This window comes from Carlito syrichta, unplaced genomic scaffold (assembly GCF_000164805.1).
Source record: "Carlito syrichta isolate Samal-C Ts95f unplaced genomic scaffold, Tarsius_syrichta-2.0.1 Scaffold126791, whole genome shotgun sequence".
Taxonomy (NCBI): Eukaryota; Metazoa; Chordata; class Mammalia; order Primates; family Tarsiidae; genus Carlito; species Carlito syrichta.
In genome coordinates, this window is record NW_007070887.1 from 205,882 (window position 1) to 222,005 (window position 16,124).

At 41.7% G+C, this 16,124-nt stretch overlaps 1 protein-coding gene across 1 annotated transcript in view; it reads left to right on the plus strand.

Moving 5' to 3' along the window:
• Nucleotides 1-16,124, plus strand: part of PPARA (peroxisome proliferator activated receptor alpha) — a 77,822-nt gene that overhangs the window by 37,252 nt on the left and 24,446 nt on the right. Inside the window, exon 2 of the mRNA XM_008048810.2 lies at nt 13,681-13,930. Coding sequence (XP_008047001.1) covers nt 13,723-13,930 — 208 coding nt within the window. The 5' untranslated portion in view covers nt 13,681-13,722. The remainder of the gene's footprint in view (nt 1-13,680; nt 13,931-16,124) is intronic.

The following is a 16,124-nucleotide window of genomic DNA, read 5'->3' on the forward strand; positions in this document are numbered from 1 at the left end:
CACAGGTGTATGCATATGCCCAAACATATCAAATCTGTATACTTTAAATATATTTAAATATTCTTCAATTCTATGTCAATAAAGTTTTTTTAAACATGAAAAGATTGGTTCAGAATAAGCACTAGAACTGTTGCCTTAGCTCTGAGGTCCTCATCTAAGGATCCAGATTCAAGTGGCCCAACGTGATGATGCTTATAAAAAAGAGTAGACAAATAATTCTCCATTTGCTAAATGAGTAGGCAAATAATTCTCCACTAAACATGTAAACATTTAGGAACTTGAGCACTGGGAAGTCAGGTAATCCTCACAGTTCATTTTGTCATTGGTGTAAACTTCCAATCTTTGCTTTAAAAGCAAATTTGAATGCTCATTTCTAAACTTTTTAGAGATTCCCACACAGAATTATATTTCCTCAGTGGAGCATCTACCCAATGTAGATGAACCGGGGAGAACAAAAACTTGTGGGTAATTTAGTAGCTAGGTTATGAACTCTCTAGATTGTTGATAGTTGGATGTGAAATCTGAGAAACATTAGCACTGGGGGACGGTACCCAGTAAATCACATGGAGGATTAGAGTGTGGCAGTTGGGAGCAGACACTAGAGGCTGGCTGCTTGGGGTCAAAACCCAGCCGGCTGGTTCTGTGACCAGGGCACGTTGTTGTACCCTCTCTGTGCTTTCGTTTCCTTGCCTGTAAAATAAACATCATAATAATGCCAAGAGAAAACAATGGAGTTGTTGCAAGGACAAAATTAGTTAATGCATGTTAGGTGCTTGCTTACTTACAGTACAATTCTTGGCCCATGATAAGGACTCAGAAAGTGTTGGCTACCGTCATTATCGTCATCATCTCCAATGTATACAGTGTCATATTTGAAAAATGACTGATGATGACTCGGTCCTAAAGTCTATAAAACTATAATAATGCAGTGCAAATGAAATACAAGTAACTTTTAACACTTCACTGCAAGTTAGATGTCTAGAAAAGGTGCCAAGAGGGCTGGGCATGGTGGTGGTTCAAACTCGTAATCCCAGTGCTTTGTGAGGCTGAGGTGGGAGGGTTGCTTGAGGCCACAAATTCAAAGCTGCAGTGAGCTATGATTGTACCCCAGCACTCCAGCCAGATTGAAAAAGCGATCCCCCATCTGTCTCAGAAAAACGAGGGTGGGTGCCATGAGTTCAATTCTACAACTTTATTAAAAAGTCATGATTCCCAATAGGAGATATCCCCAATGTATCTCCCAATAGGAGATAAGTATTAATACTAAGTATTTTGGAGGGAGACATTCTAGAATTTCAGAGAGCTTTGCTACCCTCCCACCCAATGAATGGTTTCTCTAAATATATAGTTATAGGTTGGAAGTCATTTTCCTTTAGCATTGTGAAGGCATCGAACCGTTAGATGTTGCCTTTGGGAAATCTGAAAGCATTCTGATATTTGATCCTTTGCATGTGACATGTTTTTCCCCTCTCTGAAAGCTTGTAGGCTATTTTATTTGTCTCCAGTGTGTTCTGAAATTTCTCAGAAGCAACCCTGCTGTGTGTCTATATTCATCCATTCTATTGAGACCCTTATGGACCCTTGCAACCTGGAAATTCATAACCTTCATTTCTGGAAAATTATCTTGAGTTCATTGATTGATGGTTTCCTCCACTCTGTATTCTCCTTTCCCCCTCTTTGGAAATTCTGTTATTTGGATGAGTTTCAGTCTCTTTTTTTTTTTTTAAATTCTCGCAATTTATTAGTAACTCCCAAATGGTTAACAGACAGGCATCCCAACTCAACAGACCCGTCCCCAGCTTCCCTGTAGGAAAGTTCTTCCTCTTACCCAACTACCCTGGGCCTGTTCAGAAGCTGCTAAAAGTACCATCTTGGACCCAAGTTTACGCAATAAATAAATCCAACTTATACAATCAGTCAGGACCTGGACTGGTCCTCTCTCTTCTCTTTCTTTTCCCATTTTCCAGTATAGTGTTGTTACTCTACTTTCTGTGAGATTACAGCCTTTGTCTTCCAACCCATCTATTATGTTTTCGATCATGTTTTTCATTTCCAAGGGAGATTCTTGTTCTTCGAATGTTCCTTTTTATGGCATACTTTTCTTTTATCATGAGTGCAATATGCTTGCCTGTCTCTCATTAGATACTTGCTGGTATTTACCATATTTGATCTTGGAGTATCCTTGTTTTGGAACTCTTTTGTGGGCCCTGTTCTCCTCTTTCAATGCTGCTTTTCATCAGACTTTGAAGAAGTAGAATTATGTTGAAAAATTGTCTGCTCCAGTAAAATATAATACCATTGGCTTAATTGAAAAACTGAAGGAATAAGTTCAAGGAGAAAGGTTTAAAAACGGATGCATCTCTTTATCAACTTCTTTCTTTTTTTTTTCCTTTTGAGTTGGAGTCTCACTCTGTCGCCCAGACTGGAGTGCAGTGGCACACTCCTGGCCACCGCAGCCTCGACCTGCTAGGCTCCAGCGATCCTTCTGCCTCAGCCTTCCAAGTAGTCAGAACTACAGACACATGCTACCATGCCCTGCTAATTTTTGATTTCTTGTGGAGATGAGGTCTCGCCAAGTTTCCCGTGTGGGTCTCGAACCCACGGGCTCAGGCAATCCACTTGCCTCGGCCTCCCGAAGTGCTGGGATTGCAGGCTGAGCCACTGAGCCCAGCCTTTATCAACTTGTTTAAACCATAAAACCAAAACTAACCTTCAGGATATAGGACTCCCAGAAAGGGTGATCTTTCTACTTGGTTGATTACTCTAGGTCTTGAGTAAATTTGAACTTCCCTGAGTTGCCCCTTAGACGTTGAAGATACAGTGGAAAGGACTTTTCTCTTTCCTTTGAAACCAATACTGCTCATTTGTCTGGGAACCTAGATACTACAGGATTAGCAGTGTAGACTTCCAAGCATAGGCTGGATGTCATTAATCATCCTGGATTAATTTGTATCACATTGCATAATTTTGTTTATGTAACATGAAGTTCTTCATATGTCTCAGACATTTGTTCTTGATTACTTGTAGGGTCTATCTAACAGAAATATTATTTTCCTCTTTGCCTGCCCTTTCTGTTTTATCGCAGTTCATTCAAGAGTGTATTTTGTGCAATGCATTTAAATAAGGCCTGTCCTACCTTTGTGGATGCTTAGCTTGGGAAAAGCAACCAGGCAGGAAGAAGAGCATCATTCAAGGATGAGCTTGGGGCTAGGAGGAAGCAGGAATTCCAAGTAAGGAAGGAGGAACAACCTCGCCATGTAGCTATCATTAACTCCAATCTACAGTTACTGAAACTGAGGTTCAAAGACACATACGGTGGCTCCCACTTATCTATAAGGGATATATTCCAAGACCCCCAGTGGATGCCAGAAACCTCAGATAGTACTGAACCCTGTATATACTACGTTTTTTCATATACATACATGCCTATGATAAAATTTCATTTATAAATTAGATACAGTAGGAGACGGACAACAATATCTAATAAATAAGGCTGGGTATGGTGGCGTACACCTATAGTCCCAGCTACTTGGGAGGCTGAGGAGAGAGGATTGCTTGAGCCAAGGAGTTCGAGGCAGCAGTGAGCCATGATTGTGCCACTGCACTCCAGCCTGGGTGGCAGGGTGAGACCCCAACTCAAAAAATAAGTGAAATAAAATAATAGAATAATTATAACATATACTTTAATAGAAAGGTCTCTCTCACTCAAAATATCTCATTGAACTGTACTATGAGTAACAAAAACTGGAAATCGTAACCACAGATAAGGGGTTTCTACTGTAGTGAGGTTTTTAAGGTCACAGCACTGCCTTTCCCTGAGGATGGGACTTAGATCCTCCTAGATGCTACTGCTGAAAAGAACCTGCATACGGGGAATATCAGTAGGATTATTACTTCTCAGAAGAGGAGACGAGGTTTACAGAGGCCAAGCCTGTACACTCACTCCCAAGATACCCTAGACGCTAGTGTAAAACTAAACTCATCATCTCCCTACCTTCTGAGACTCCATGCCTTGCTACTCTTCTCTTTATATTCTGGATATCATGGGTGCCACCTCCTCTGCATAGTTACTAAACCAGAGCACATGTTCATTCTAGACTCTATCTCAGATCCCTGGGTCAGGTAGCTGCCAGTTGTCAAGGTCAGCTCTTCATCTTCTTGCAATCCTCCCTCCCAGAAGCATCATTGTCTCTTGTTGGGATGGTTATAACAGCCCCATGAGGAGCTTTGCTGCTTCTAGTCTTGTTTCCTTTGAATCTAGAATCCACCCTGCCACCATGACAATTCTGATGCAAACCACATCACACTCCTGCTTAACAGTCTTCCATGGTTGCTTCTTGTTTTTAGGGTGAAATCCAAACCCCTAACATGGGGAATAATAATGTACCATGATTGGCACTGTGGACCTGTAGGTTCATCTCTTGCTACTTCCCCCTTTTGGTAGATAAAAAATGGTTACAAATCCATCAAGAGGTAGAATTTATTTCCCCACTCCTTGGCTCTGAGCTTGCCTTGTGACTTGCTTTGGCCCACAGAATGCAGCAGAAGTGACATTGTGTAACTTAAAAGTGAGGCTTAACTTGAGAGACCTTGCAGTTTCTTAACTCTTGGAATGCTGCTGCCCTCTGAGAAGCCTGGTCTGACCTCTGTGTGGATGAAAGACTGTGGTGAGAAATGCCCAACCAGCCACCAGGCAAGTGACTGAGGCCATCTTGAGCCAGCCAGCCATGGTTGAGCCACCAAATGACTACAGCTATGTGAATTATCCCAGGCCAAGCTAGCAGAACACCCACCCAGCTGAGCTCAGCCCTATCTGCTGACCCACAGAATCATGAGCAAATAAAGTGGTTGTAGCTATAAACCATTACATTTTAGGGTTGTTACACAGTAACATGTAACTGATACAACTCTGGGAGTGGGTTATCTAGCCGTCCTCAACCACTTATTCAATGATGTTTTAGGCCTTACGTGCAGACGTGCTGTTCCCTTTTCTTTGAAATGCCCCTTACTCCTACAGGATATCTAGCTTCCTTTTAGGATTCGTCTTCCTTTATGAAGACTCCCTGACCCTCCAGATTCCCCATGTAACATATTTTGATATCAGATGTTGATATCAAAATATTTTCTAACCTCTGCATTTTTCTCTTCTGTGTACGGGACCACTATAACCTACTCTGCCCTGGTATTGGGAAAGTTAAAGAAAAAGCACATGTAACTTGTTCAGGACCTAGCCTAACAGGGCTGCTCAAAAAATACTATTTTCCTCCTTGTCCCACACAACCCTGCCCCACCCCAATTCCCTGGGGCTGTGGGTCCCCTCAAAGCTGCGATTGCCTGTCTGTGGTCTCCAGCATTAAGCACAGTCATTAGCTTGAGTGAATGCACGTATGTTCCATGAAATTTGAGGTTCAGACTTATCAAGTCTGCCTGTCATGTAATGTATTTCTGCCAAAAGATAGTAGACCTTCCTCATTCCGAAATGTCATCATTAACTGTGCACCACATTCAGTTTTATAACAGGCCAGGCCACTGATGCTTCCCCAATGTCTGGCAATGTCCCCTTGGTCTGTGTTCTGTCCTGTATCCATCTTCTATTAATCAGAGCTTTTGAGTGGTAAATACACATTTCATGTCAACTGACTTTGGGTTCTTATGGCAGTTTTTTCAGCTTACTCAAATGTGATTGCAAGGGACACAAATTGTGTCCAAACTTGCAGCTTTTCTTTCATTATTTTGATATCAACCTCCACCAAGGGAAGATTATATTGAAAAACAATAACTAAAAACTTACAGAAAATTATGAAGAGACTCTGGGTTTGAAATACAGTGATAAATACTATCATCATGTGTGAACTTTATATAAAGCCCAGAGGGAGTTTTTCTTGGAAGTGGTTGGGAACATTCTTTTTGCACCTTTAAAGACAAAAGATAGAGGGGCTTACTGCTAGTCTTGTGCCACATTGGGCTTGTCACTCCTTCTTATGTGCCAAATTCTTTTGATTACAAAATTTTAAGTTTAATGCCTTAGGCATTGTTGGGTAAGATCTGGATGTCTAAGTAAGCCTAGGTGATATGCAAACTATTTATAATGTATTTGAGTAAATTCATTAAAATGCAGAGTCCCTGTTTCTTACCCACTGTTATATTCTGGTTCTCTTTTTTTTTTTTTTTTTTTTTTCTGTTTTAAGTGTTTTTCCACGGGCATTTTCTATACTTCTATACTTACTTTGCTAGCATGTTAATCATTATGCAGGTGGTAATGATTAATCTATTTCAGTGAACTCCTGATGTTAGGTAAAGGGACAGAGGGCTTTTTAGCTTTTCTATTGTTTGTTTTTTCTGAAATGTTAGTTTAAATCTTAGACCAACAAATTGAGCTAGAAGACCTCTAAACATTAAATATAATTTCTAAAAAACATAAAGAATCTGGCAAAGTAGTGATTTAGAATTGGTGAGAAAGAGAGAAATCATCATCTCGTCATCGTCTGCCACATCAGTGCTGCTTCTTTGAGAAGACATCCATTCTGTACCTTTAAACCACTCCATGAAGTATTATCAGACTTAATTTAGCAAAGGAAGATATAAATAGATTTCTGCAGGGTGGCATTCTTAAGCATACTAAGTGGTCATCTGAGGGGTCTTTATAATGCGTTAAATTAAGGCAAGTTACACAGACGGATAAGCAGTAGAAAAGTAGACATCTGATGTTTGTGATGACTCCTCTGGACACTTGTGTCAATATATAAGTTCTGAGTGTGACTATTCAAGCCACTGCTATTTGTTCTTTGTGTCGAGTATCTGGTCACATAGCATACAAAGATGTTTTGATGGTTGGGGCAGTATCATGCTAACTGCTACTAAATATATAATTTCAGAAAATACGTACAAAGGACCTTCTAGGTCCAAGAAGCTCCAAGAGTCATGTAGGGTAACCTAAGTGGGTAAGACAGGACAGCTGCCCTCGGGGAGCCTGCGGGGAGGAATTTCCCCTTCATCTTTATTTATTCTAATCAAATATTGAAAATTCTTTATTCTCACTACAAAGTACTTGATTCCATCAGAGAACAAGTTCTTCATCTGTTGCTTCTAAGGGAGAGAGTCAAACTGGTCATCTGTTTCTCCCTTTTATGGTTAGATTTTTTTTTCCTCTTGCAGGCTTTGTTTTCCTGATCCTACGATGATTATAATTCACTCTGCCAATTTCTGATCATTTTTCCAACACAGACTCCCTTTGACTTCTGTTCTAGATACTCATTATATTCTTGTTGTCTTTGGACACATTGTGTGTGCCACTTTGCCCTCTGGGTAACAGCAGGCTATGGCTGCTGATACAGAGCCAAGGGGAATTCTCACAGACCATCACCTGGTTACTCCTGGAGTAAGGAACTCGTGAATGTTCCTTCTGTGCTGAGTGTTAGAAACAGATATTGGATACCTGCTACGTAGCAGGGATTGTGCTAGAAGTATGGATGGAGAGATTAGGTAAATATGCTCCCTAGTCTCATGAAGCATACAGTTTAGTGGAGGGGTGTCCTGCCTTTTGGCTTCCCTGGGCCACATCAAGTAAAGCGGAATTGTCTTGGGCCGTACATAAATTATATACTATTGTTAGTATATAGTCATAATAAGACTTCTTTTATTTTTATTTTTTTTTGAGTTGGAGTCTCACTCTGTCACCCAGACTGGAGTGCAGCGGCTGCTCCCAGCCACCGCAGCCTCGACCTGCTGGGCTCCAGTGATCCTTCCGCCTCAGCCTTCCGAGTAGCCGGAATTACAGGTGTGCGCTACCACGCCCGGCTGATTTTTTGATTGATTGTAGAGATGAGGTCTCGCTGCCCAGGTGGGTCTCGAACCCACGGGCTCAGGCAATCCACTCACCTCAGCCTCCCAAAGGCGCAGGATTATAGGCTGATCCACTGAGCCCGGCTTGGACTTCTTTTATTTTAAAATATTTTTATTATAAAGTTTAGAAAAATGAGAACAACATAAAACTAGTGGGAAATTTGACCTTACTTTTTTATTTTTCTTAACTTTAATTTTTTTTATTCTAAAGCTGTGGGATACAATTCAGGGTTAGGTATACAAATGTTCATTATGCAGGTACTCTTGTTGATGAGGTGTGCCCCCCTCCCATGACAGATTCCCACTACTGCCAATACTGCCTCCCTCTCCCCTCCCGGCAGTTTCCTGCTATTGCCAATCCTTTTCTTATAGTATTACGATAATTGTTCAAGGTCTGCTTATGAATGAGAACATGTGATACTCAGTTCTTTGTTTCTGTGATAGATCACTCAGTATCATAGACTCAAAGTCCATCCAGGTTGCCGTGAAGTTCATGATTTTGTCCTTTTATATGGCTGCGTAATATTCCTTCCTGTATATGTACCATATTTGTTTATTCAATCCTCTTTCAATAGGCAGCATAGTTGGTTCCACATTCTTGCTATTGTGAACAGTGCTGCAATAAACATACGTGTGTAGGTATCTGTTTCATAGAGCGATTTGAGTTCCTCCAGGTATATCCACAGTAGGGCAATTGCAGGGTTGTATGGAAGGTCAATTTTTAGATCTTTTAGTAATTACCACACTGTTTTCCACAGAAGCTGTACTAGTTTACACTCCCACCAACAGTGTAGAATTGTTCCCTTTTCACCACATCCTCTCCAGCATCTGTTGTTTTTTGAGCTATTGGTGATGGCCATCCTGACTGGAGTTAGGTGGTATCTCCATGTAGTTTTAATTTGCACTTCTTTTTTTTTGAGTTGGAGTCTCACTCTGTCGCCCAGACTGGAGTGCAGTGGCTGCTTCCGGCCACTGCCTCGACCTGCTGGGCTCCGGCAATCCTTCCGCCTCAGCCTTCCAAGTAGCTGGAATTACAGGCATGCGCTACCACGCCCGGCTGATTTTTTGATTTATTGTAGAGATGAGGTCTCGCTGCCCAGGCGGGTCTCGAACCCGCAGGCTCAGGCAATCCACTCACCTCAGCCTCCCAAAGGTGCGGGATTACAGGCTGAGCCACCGAGCCCGGCTTAATTTGCATTTCTTTGATGACTAGTGAGGCTGAGCATTTTTTCACGTATCTGTTGGCTGCTTGTATATCTTCTTCTGAGAAATATCGATATATATCTCTTGCCTACTTTGTAATGAGGCTGTTTTTTTCTTTTAGGCACATTTGAGTTCCTTGTAGATCCTAGAGGTTAGGCCTTTGTCAGACATACAGTTGGAAAATATTTTTTACCCAGTCTGTGGACTGTCTCCCTGCTCTCTTGATGCTTTCTTTGGCTTTGCAGAAGCTTGTCAGTTTGATGAAGTCCCACTTGTCTATCTTATCTCTTATGGCATAGTCATTTGGGGTTTTGACCAGGAATTGGTTGCCAGTTCCAATTTCCATAAGGATGTCTCCTGCGTTTTCTAAGGTTCTTATAGTTTGAGGTTTCCCGTTTAGGTCTTTGATTCATTTAGACTTGACTTTTGTGTATGGTGATCGGTAGGGGTCTAGTTTTAATCTTCAGCATGTTGACCTTGTTTTTTGTAAAACTAATCTATCAATATCTGGTTTGATGAAAGTAGTTGCAATTCTTAATGAGTGCTCGAGGTGCTTGTCAGAAATATTTGTTCAGATTTTGCTCTTCGTGTGCTTCAATATTGAAAACAGCTGCTCACAAAGGTATGCACTGCCAAAAAGTGATGCTATGAATAAGGCATGATTGTGAAGAAGGGATATTTTTCTCTAGGAAGATAGGTCTTATAAAAGTCCAATAAAGAGACATGGTCAAATTTTACTTTCAGTTGAATGTCTGGCTGCAACTCTGCATTCCATTGGAAAATTTACAGGTAAAATATTAATGTCAACTGAAAATGGCATAGCAAATATAGGAAAATAGTGATTATTTTGCCAGAAATCTTGTAAACTGTTTTCAAATTCCTATGTTAAGACAGAAAGCAAAACTGTATATTTTTGGCAGTTCATAGGACTGAGTTTAGCCAATGTAACAAAATGTGTTATTTTCCATACTTTAAGTTTGCCATAATTTAAGTTTCATTACTGTATTGCTTTGGAACTTCAAAAATGGAACTAGGCTGGGCTCGGTGGCTCAGCCTGTAATCCTAGCACTTTGGGAGGCTGAGGCGAGTGGATTGCCTGAGCCTGTGGGTTCGAGACCAGCCCAGGCAACTTGGCAAAACCTCACCTCTATAATAAATCAAAAATTAGCTGGGCATGGTAGCGTGCACCTGTAGTTCTGGCTACTTGGAAGGCTGAGGCGGAAGGATTGCCAGAGCCTAGCAAGTCGACGCTGGGGTGGCTGTGAGTATGCCACTGCACTCCAGCCTGGGTGATGGAGTGAGACTCCAACTCAAAAAAATAAAATGGAACTACACATAGGGTCATGAAGAAAATAAACCCTAAAAAGCACATGGTGTTAAAAGATTTTGTGGGGCCACATCACTAGCTGTCCTGGGTCACATGTGGCCCACGGGCCATGGGTTGGACGTGCCTGGTCTAGTAGGAGAGACAGACACATAAGAAGTTACAACACCACGAGTAATCAGGGCAACACCAGAATTGGGCCCAAGATGCCGTGAGAACTCAGAAAGTAAGAACTTATTACGCCATACACAACTCATTTTAGCCCAGTCTTCCAAACAGTTGTGTATCTAAGAGTTGGTGATACAGAAAATACCTTAGTGGTAAAGGTTATCAGTTAAATGTTAAAATTTTTCCAGCGTTTCTACCTAACCTATGTTTAGGTAACATAAAACAGTAATAGAATTCAATGTCTATTTCTTCTTTTTTATTCTATTTCTTTCTTTAATGTTCTATAGTTTTCATATACTCTGCTTCACAGTTCTCAAAGGAATATTTTGATTCATAAATGTTCGATCAGACCTAAAAACAGAATTTCAATAGTTGGAGTTTGTTATATGTAAGATGCAGCACTAATATTTAAATTGAATGGGAAATTTTAAAATGGAATGTAAACTTCCATTTAAAATGGAATGTACTTGAGAAACGTAAAGGTTGTCAGATAAGGAACGAATGAGGGATTACCCCAAACTTTACATCATCACGGAAATAGGGATGGAAACTCTGCCTTTTCTCAACACTGCATTCACCTTTCCCTCAAGCCTCAACCTATGTGAGACTCTATCTGTGCTGTGAAACTGAAGACCTAATTAAGCACTATTGCATGGTCTTGCCTCCTGGACCAGATTGAATCCCTCTAGAGCATTTCTGGCCTAGGACACAGGAGCTGCTGACCTGACACTGTCTTCTGGATGAGCCAGGCAATGGTGTGTTTTGTGGGCATCAGACAAAGCGGTGGGCACCGCTCTGGGATATTTTTGCTCCTAAGCAGAAGCTACAGCATTCCACGGCAGTGATGCCACCACCTGGGCATGCAGGTTGGGGAGGGTGGCCACTTGGCCTTTGCTCTCTATCCAAGGGACATGTTCAAAGAGAACTGTCTGTTATCTGCTCTTGTTGGAAGCAAGAAAGGACCAGTGTATTCAATGATCCGCACAGAACCAATCCCTCTGGCCAGAGTTCAGGACAGTATTGCTTCACTCTATACGAGAATTTTATCTTATTTAGCTCTTAGTGGCAAGACCAATGTTTCTCTCGATACCTTGCAGGTGTTTTTTAAAAGCAACTAAAAAGTAAATTGATATGATTTCAAAACTTTTTAACTCCCTGACTGTAATGACAAGGAAACTAACATTGTGATATTAGTCTGGTGCTCCAAACTAGAAGGAAGAATATTTGCAAGAATAAAAGGCTACTGTCCACATGCTTTTTCATTGCAATACTGACAATATGATAAGAGCTCAAAAGGAGGTAGCCACAGCCCCACCCATCACAGAGCCTCTGCCCAGTTTTTTGGTTTTTTATTTTTATTTATTTATTTATTTATTTTATTTTCCCAAGTTCTCACTCTGTTGCCCAGGCTGGAGTGCAGTGGCACAATCATGGCTCACCACAGCTTTAACCTCCTGGGCTCAGGCAATCCTTCCACCTCAGCCTCCCGAGTAGCTGGGATTACAGTTGCATACCACCATGCCTAGTTAATTTTTTATTTTTTTGCAGAGGCAAGGTCTTGTTATGTTGCTCAGGCTGGCCTTAAACTCCTGGGCTCAAATAATCCTCCTGCTTCAGCCTCCCAAAGTGCTGGGATTACAGGTGTGAGCCACCATACCCGGCCAACTACCCAGTTTTTATTAGGATAAGCTTCATGGTTAATAGAGTTAGTGACTGCAGCTTTTGAGCTTTCTTTTTTCATAGTGAAAAATATCTTAAGTAATGCTTACCTCCACTGTCTTGCTTGTCATTTGAAGAAATCTTCCTTCAGACACAACACAGGATAAAATCTGATAGAAAAACTACATGGATTCACAATTTGGTTTACACTAATAGAATGTAGAGAAAGAAAGTCTTTTAAGCCCTATAAAAGCTTAACATTTCCAAATGGGAAAACAGTTCTGGAAGCTTAGTGTCACCTGTCAGCCTCATTGAGTGATTGGAGACTCAGCCGAGCTCAGGGAGGTGGGCCTGGAGCTGAGCCTCAAGAAGGAAGTGAGGGACAGGGCGGTTCAGGCAGGTGCACTGGGCAAAGGCACAGGCATGAAGTCGTGAAATAGCGGTACTCAGTGCCGCTGGATTCCTGGGGGCATAGAGGGACAGTGATGAGTGCTTCATCAGGTGGGACACCTGATCCAAAGGGCCCAGAGTGGGTGCTGAGGAGATGTGGCTTTAGTTTGGAGGTGACAGGAAGTGGTTTAAGGTGTTTGACAAAGAGCGTGGTATAGACTAACACAGGAGGAACCACTCTTTTGTCATTGTGCCCATGTGGAGAATGTCTTTCGCTTGCTAGTTGAAATAGTCTAGCATTGTCTGGGACTCACCTACTTAGTTGTTTTTTTTTTAACTCCACTAAGTATTTGCTTCTGTATAATCATTTCTAAGGACCGCCTACATGAGTTGCCTTCATAGGTACAAGGAGAATGTATGAGAGTGAATGTCGTACCCAACACTCATGCTGACTGCTTGGTCCCCTGCTCCCCACACCCCTCAGCCCAAGTCACACTGGCTCCTTGTTCCTAGAATGTGCCAGCAGGTTTCAGTCCTGGGGCCTTTGCACCTGGAGTTCTCTTTGCTGGGACATTCTCCCCTAAGACATCTACACAGCTCACTCCCTCATTCCCTGAGGTCATTCCTGCTCCCAGTCAGCAAAGTCTTCCCTAGCTTTCCTGTATAAAGTGATATCTATTCCCCATCCATTCTGACCTATGTTGTCTTCTCACTTCCAGACCTTCCAGGCATGTGTGTGTTTGTTCACCATCTCTGTCCCTCTTAGGTGCTCCATGACAGCAGGGACTTCGTTTTTGTCTACTGCTGTATCCCCAGTACCTCAAATACAGTGGATTGAGCTCAGCACAGAGTGTGTAATCAAGAACAAATGAATGATTCCCAGCTTGATAGACTCTGGCTCCTTCAACATTTTGTTGTTTAAAGATTGTTTTCATTTTCTTAAGTGCTTATCAAGAGTCAAGCCTAGAGAAGAGGTTCATCAGTGTTATTGTTTAGATTATGAATTCAGGCATATCCTCAATGATAAATGATGTTTCAGTTAAGAAAAAAAGTTCTTATATATCAGTTCAACTGATTATTCTCTTTCCTTCCAGTAGACTGGAGCTCAGTTGCGTGACCAGCACCATCTAGTCAAGATGGTGGACACAGAAAGCCCAATTTGCCCCCTCTCCCCACTCGAGGCTGATGATCTGGAAAGCCCATTATCTGAAGAATTCTTGCAAGAAATGGGAAACATCCAAGAGATTTCTCAATCCATTGGTGAGGACAGTTCCGGAAGCTTTAGTTTCACAGAATACCCATATTTAGGAAGTGGTCCTGGATCAGATGGATCTGTTATCACAGGTAAGTGTGCTATTTCCTAGAAAGTTTTATTTAGAAAAAAATTTTTTTTTCCTCAGAGAAAATTGTTCTCTTTAGCCAGAAAATGAGTCTTACCTTTTTGCAAAGACATCTTCAGACATGGTAAAGCATCACGTTCAGTGCCGCTGGGACACAGAAGATTTTAAAGTGCCCCTCATGGAATGCCTTCTTTAAAAAGTTATACATGAGTCAAACAATGCTTGAAATTCAGTTATGGAGAACAGTTGAAAGTGCACAGACCCTAAAATGCAGCAAGTCCTTTGGGGACAGGTAGACATTATTTAACAGGAGATCCGTACAAGGGTCTGCATTGACTCGCTATTCGCTATAGTGAAGAATAGGAAAAAAGCTGAACATATAAAGGAAATGGGTCAGTTGTGATGACTTCATACAGTGAAATACTTGATAGTAATTTAAAAGAATGAACTAGTTCTACATGTGTCAACATGAATCCATCTAAAAACAATGTTGCATGAAAATAAACGAGCTTCAGGATATAGTCAGTGCAATTCAATTTGTGTAAAATCTTAAACACTAAACAATGCAGTATCTCATCAGTGGATACAGATGCACGCATTGCAAAGTGTATTTCAGCTTTAAGGTCTCAGTCACCTCCTGAGAGAGAGGGAGGTGGGATCGGGAAGGAGATTCATGGGGACTGTAAGTCTCTCTAGGTTGTATTTTTTAAAGAGACATGAAGCAATATGATAAATGTGGGTGGTGTGTATGTAGGTATTACAGTCATGCGTCACTTAATGGCAGGTATACTTTCTGAAAAATGCATCATTAAGCAAGTTGGTCGTGGTGTGAACATCACAGAGCGCACTTACACCTAGATGACATAGCCAACTACACACCTAGGCTGTATGGTATAGCCTATTGCTCCTAGGCTACAAACCTATACAGCGTGTTACTATACTGAATACTGGAGGCAACTGTAACACAATGGGAAGTATGTGTGTATCTAAACCTATTTAACAGAGGAAAGATACAGTGAAAAACATGGTGTAATCTTATGGGATCACAGTCAGATGTGCAGTCTGTTGTTGGCCAAAATTCCATCATGTGGCAGGTGACTATACAGAAATAAACTCAGAGAAAGTAAGTAACTTGCCCAGGTTCACACATACAGTTAGAAAGAAATGGTGTCAAGCCTGGATTGCCCCTTGCAGCTGGCTCTAAGGCTCTGTTCTTTGCACCTTAGCATGAATAAGCCTTGTAAAAGGCAGCAGCATCCTCAACTTAGTAAATCAGGAATTGTGCGATGCAAGTAAGACACTAAGGACTCAGGGGGAGTTTTTGTGATGGAGCAACCTTTGTAGAGACTCCAACAGACCTTTACAAATGGTTCAAGTTTTGACTCCTTTTCACATGACATATTACACAAAGGATGAGATTTGGAAGAAGCAGCAGGGGTGCGGGGTGATGGCAACTTCCAGAGCAGCGAGGGAGGGATAGCAGAAAGGGTGGAGGGGAGCAGGTAAAAGTCTTCAGGTCAGGTGCTGCCTCAAGGAGGCTGGATACGTCGCCTTGCCGAAGACCTTGGTTAGTGACCATGACACTGATGGCATCAGCTTCTGGGCACCATGCAAGCCACCTGTGCTCTCCGGTTTATTGCTGTGTTTATTTAACATATGTGGAAAGGAGGCAGGCCCCAGGACATCGTAACAAGCTGGAGATCACAAGCCCAAGAGAACCAGGGTCAAAACCCAGGGTCAAAATGAGTCCTTCCTTTACCCCATCATAGATACAACCCATGCTGGTTAATTGTTTTCTTATATTGACTATTGGTAGTGTTTATCAGAAAATTATTATTTTTTTCTCTATGGATCTGAAAAGGTTTATCTGGTTTTGTTTGTTTTCCTTTATCTTTTCTTTCTTTCCTTTTTTTTTTTTTTAAGGAAGTCAGCCTCCCCGCCCCGCTCCCTGTCCCCAGGGGCAATAATATAGTTCATTTTATAATGAAAGAGTTCAAAGATATGCTTTTTTCTTTAGGTCAGATACACTAGAGGTTGTTCTGAAATAAAGAGTTTGGGTGGGTTGGGTAGGTGTGCAGTTGTAAGACCTCTGGAAAGTTCCTTCCCAGCAGTGGATCGGAGGAATGTTCAGACTCCCTCCTGCCTTCCCCAGAAGATCAAGCTCCCACCAGGGCCTTTGCTCTGCTCTCAAAGCAGAG